The sequence below is a fragment of the Bombus pyrosoma genome, linkage group LG16, assembly GCF_014825855.1.
Source record: "Bombus pyrosoma isolate SC7728 linkage group LG16, ASM1482585v1, whole genome shotgun sequence".
Lineage (NCBI taxonomy): Eukaryota > Metazoa > Arthropoda > Insecta > Hymenoptera > Apidae > Bombus > Bombus pyrosoma.
In genome coordinates, this window is record NC_057785.1 from 4,698,017 (window position 1) to 4,702,711 (window position 4,695).

Here is a 4,695-nt window from a genome sequence, read left to right on the forward strand (position 1 = left end):
AAACTTATCGATGTAGTTGATTCATCGCCCCACTACTTGTTCACCTCAGTGTTTAAAGTAGACGTAGAAGTGTTGTGGCGTTATAGTTTGTAGCCGTCACGCAAAACGGAGCTGAATTTTTGATCTTTCATAGTAGAAAGAATGGCACCGACATTTAGCAAATTTGCTACAAGACGCACGTTAGCTGGTGCTTGTGCTTTAACTGCGTTAATATGGATCTTAAAAAAAAGAAACCGGAAACAGGTCGCGAAATGCAGGTAAAATCTCTGTGCATACGTATACATGCAGTTGTTGGTGCTGTTGTGATATTGAACATTTACTTTATCTCGCAGAAATGCCTGGTCTACTAATGACATTCAATATGTTATTAAAGAGGTAAGAGAGAAAATGATTTTTATCATTGTACATACAGTAGTTCACGATAGTATTCGAATACTTACCACAGAAAGTTTTTATGATAATATTACGTGCATTATATGAAATTTTTTGAAATTTCGTTAGCGTTATGATAAACACAACTATCTTGATTATAATAGTAAAATTTGAAACCAATCCGTAAATGTATATAGAAGTTACAAGACATTTATTTCAAACATACACTCAATGAAAAATTGATATACAGTATAATTAGTAATTTTAAACATACAATTAGTCCTAAAGATGGTTTCACTAAATATTGCGGTTTATTTATTAATGTAGGGAATAATGACTTTATATAATCTTTGCGAAGTATATTGTAGACATAATGTAACTTCTGTATACATTCTCAGATCCATTTTGAATTTTATCAATATAATTATGATAGTCATGTCTCCTTATAGTGCTAGTGAAATTTCAAAATGTTTTTGTAATGTCAATATATACATATAATATATACATGAAAGTTAGCAACAATAAATGTTCAAATATTTTCATGAGTCACTGAAGAAGTAATTTTTGCAGGAGGAAAAACCAAAAGGGTCAAGAGCTCATGTCAATGTTAGATTCTTTCGACAATTGTACCAATTGCTCAAAATTGGTATACCTTCAGTGGTATCCCTTGAAATGGCTTTTGTTCTCCTTATCGCAGGGACACTTACTATAAGATCTATCTGTGATTTTTGGATGATAAATATGATCACTTCAGTAGATGCGTATGTTTTGATATTTCTTTTCAATCTTGATTTAAAAGTATGGTATGAAAATTTATTAAGTTTTTGTTTGTCTTTTCTAGGTCGATTCTTAGAATGGATAAGCCATCATTCAAAAGAAATCTGTTAAGATTTTTGTGTTTAATACCAGTGGTAAGTGGATAGATCCAATATAAAAAAATTAGAAGTTGCTTTCATAGGCTGCTAATGAAATCTTTTCATTCAGGCTGCCAAGCAGCTTTATTTTCTTACCAATTGGAAGAAATTATTGATATAATCTTCCATGATTATATTTATTTAGATATCTGTTGTGAACAACGTACTGAAATATAGTACATACGAAACAAAGTTGAGGTTACGTACAAATATCACACGAAATTTATTGGATCAGTACCTTAAGTAAGTTAAATTCCTTGTCCTATCCATAACATATATTTTAATGAAGTGTATGGCATTGATAATGATCAATGCTTTTAGAATGAGGAATAATAGATGAAAATTAATTATAAATTCTTTAATGTTTTTTTGTAGAGGCTTTACTTATTATAAAATGAGCAATTTGGATAGTCGTATAGCAAATCCAGATCAACTTTTAACTACTGATGTTGATAAATTTTGTGAAAGTTGCACGAACCTGTACAGTAATATTGCAAAACCTTTATTGGATATTGCTATCTACGTCTACAGACTTACAACTAATCTTGGTGGAGAAGTATGTGAGATAAAAGTCTTATAGATGTAGGGATACAATATATTAATAATAAAATATATATCTATTTTACAGACACCATTAATCATGCTTTCTTATCTCATCTTTGCTGGTGTAGTAATAACTCATTTACGTAAACCTATCGGGCAGATGACAGTTAAAGAACAACGTCTCGAGGGTGAATACCGTCATATTAATTCCAGGTTAATCACTAATTCTGAGGAAATTGCATTTTATCAAGGAAATAACAGAGAAAAATTAACTATTCTTAGTAGTTTTCATAAACTTGTAAGTTACAGAATACATATACTTAATATTTACTTGTTACACGCAAGTTAACAGTCGACTCCAACATTTCTTTTGCAGATGACACATCTTCGTAAATGTCAAGAGTTTAAAACTCTTATGGGAATAATTGATAATTTCGTTGGCAAATGTAAGATATTCTCCATATATCTAACAACGTAATTAATTGCTCATTGCTACTAATTTTCAATTTCATCTTTATTTCAGATATGGGGACTGTGGTCGGTTTCTATGCAGTAAGCATACCTTTCTTCATGGAAAACTCTGCGCTCACAGAAACCCCTAACCATCGTTTTAAGAGTTATTATACTTACGGTCGTATGTTAATAAAATTGGCAGAAGCCATAGGTAGATTAGTTTTAGCCGGGAGAGAACTGACGCGACTAGCAGGATTAACTGCAAGAGTAACTGAAATAAAGGTCGTCCTTGACGATCTAAATTCAGGAAAATACGAAAGAATAATGATTTCCGATTTTAAAGACGAACCAATTGGAAGTCCGGGTGAAGGAAGAATAGTGAACAAAGATAATGTCATAAGATTCGATGGTGTACCTCTAGTAACTCCTAACGGGGATATTCTTATCAAAGAACTATCATTTGAAGTGAAATCGGGAATGAATGTATTAGTTTGTGGTCCAAACGGATGCGGGAAAAGTTCTTTGTTTAGGATACTCGGAGAAGTAAGTCGTTATAACTTTTTCAATAATAGCTTAATCTTATATCATATGTTCATTCATATCTTGAATTATGGAAAATTGATAACATAGTTATGGCCAGTTTGGAGTGGGACAGTTACCAAACCTCCGCGAGGGAAATTATTCTACATACCTCAGCGTCCTTACATGACTCTGGGTACCTTGAGAGATCAAGTAATTTATCCTCATACAAAGACAGAAATGATAAGACGTGGACATATGACGGATGAAGATTTAAAGAAGTTGCTAGATTTGGTTCAATTGGGCCATCTATTAGAGAGAGAAAATCTTACAAATAGCGAGGGGCAAGGTTGGGACGTCGTGGCTGACTGGATGGACGTTTTGTCGGGTGGCGAAAAGCAGCGCATAGCAGTACGATATTTTAGCATCTACAGAAATGACAAAATATAGAACTTGCAAAATATTGGTTGCGAATTCTTGCAGATGGCTCGAGTATTTTATCATAAACCACAGTTTGCAATTTTAGACGAATGCACAAGCGCTGTTAGCGTTGACGTTGAAGATTCGATGTATATGTATTGCAGACAGGCAAATATTACATTGTTCACAGTATCGCATCGACGATCCCTTTGGAAACATCACGAGGTTTAGAAATAAAATCATTCGTTATTTTAAAATTACCTAATTTATATTTAATGTTATATGCAATTTATATTTATGTTTATTTTCAGTATTATTTGCAAATGGACGGAAGAGGAAATTACGAATTCAAGGCTATCGAACCGGATACGGAAGAATTCGGGTCGTGAATTTTCATGACCCTTGCATCTAATAATACTTGCCACAATGCAAGGGATTGCCGTTTTTTGTTCAACTAATTTCGTATAATTTAAATATAAATATGCAGTGTACAGCGCATCTACATATGTATTATATGTATCTCTGTATTAGAATCGTTTAGATTCACGAATACTTTATTATTGTATACTGTATATTTTTATATACTACATTTTTATATATTGAATATTTTTATATCAATGTCTTTTACAACAAAAAAGATAAAAAAAAAATGGATAGAATAGTGTGAAAGAACATTAGCGTACACTGCAATTTAGGCTTTAATGCTATTGATTTATTTTGAAAAAATGATTAACTTGTACTGTCTCGATACATGTGTTCTTCTAATACTACGTCACGAAGAAAGAAGGAAGCTATGGGAACAGAAATCTTTCAGGTGTAACATTAAGCTATCGGAATAACATATTTTTGATACTTAGTTTTTCAAGATTACACCACATCATAAAATATTAAAATATGTGACATATGCATTAGAAACAATCTAATGTATATGTATATGTGTATAAAGCTATAGTTTAAATCGTTTTATACTTTAAAGATCAAAAATAATTATGATTTGTTATGTGTAGATCACATTAAAAATTGCTGGACAATAAGAATGTGTAATAAACTCGGTGATGAAAATCGTATTACGTTAATATCAAATTCTGAATATCCATTATGAGTATTGGAATACTAAATATACAAGTAATGTATAAAAGTAAAGTATAAGAATGTATTAGGATAATAAGTACACATATTATACAACCCACAAATCAGAGGTATAAAAAGAAATTCTATAATTTAAAAAGAAGTAGTTTATCATGCTATAAGTGCTATAAGATATTTCAATTTCTTCAAACATAATAAAGTTGTAAAATCTAGGTGATGGAAGAAATAGCAATAAAAAGATACAACATATTTAACAAATTCTTTGAATTCCTTTTTGTAACCAAAATTTGCAAAATACACATGATATGTAAAAAGATACCAAGTATCTGAAGAAAAATATACATTACAATATTTAATAGATGAAATAAATTCCTATTTCTATGTG

The 4,695-nt window shown here is 31.1% G+C and overlaps 1 protein-coding gene across 1 annotated transcript; it reads left to right on the forward strand.

Moving 5' to 3' along the window:
- Nucleotides 1-46: 46 nt before the first annotated feature.
- LOC122576474 (ATP-binding cassette sub-family D member 3) lies at nucleotides 47-4,559 on the forward strand. Its single transcript, XM_043746832.1, has 12 exons — nucleotides 47-257; nucleotides 333-375; nucleotides 943-1,133; nucleotides 1,214-1,283; nucleotides 1,432-1,529; nucleotides 1,662-1,842; nucleotides 1,915-2,127; nucleotides 2,206-2,275; nucleotides 2,353-2,825; nucleotides 2,913-3,212; nucleotides 3,285-3,446; nucleotides 3,533-4,559. Exons 1-12 carry the CDS (start codon nucleotides 142-144, stop codon nucleotides 3,608-3,610), a joined length of 1,995 nt encoding a protein of 664 aa, XP_043602767.1. The 5' UTR covers nucleotides 47-141; the 3' UTR covers nucleotides 3,611-4,559.
- The last annotated feature ends 136 nt before the right edge of the window (nucleotides 4,560-4,695 follow it).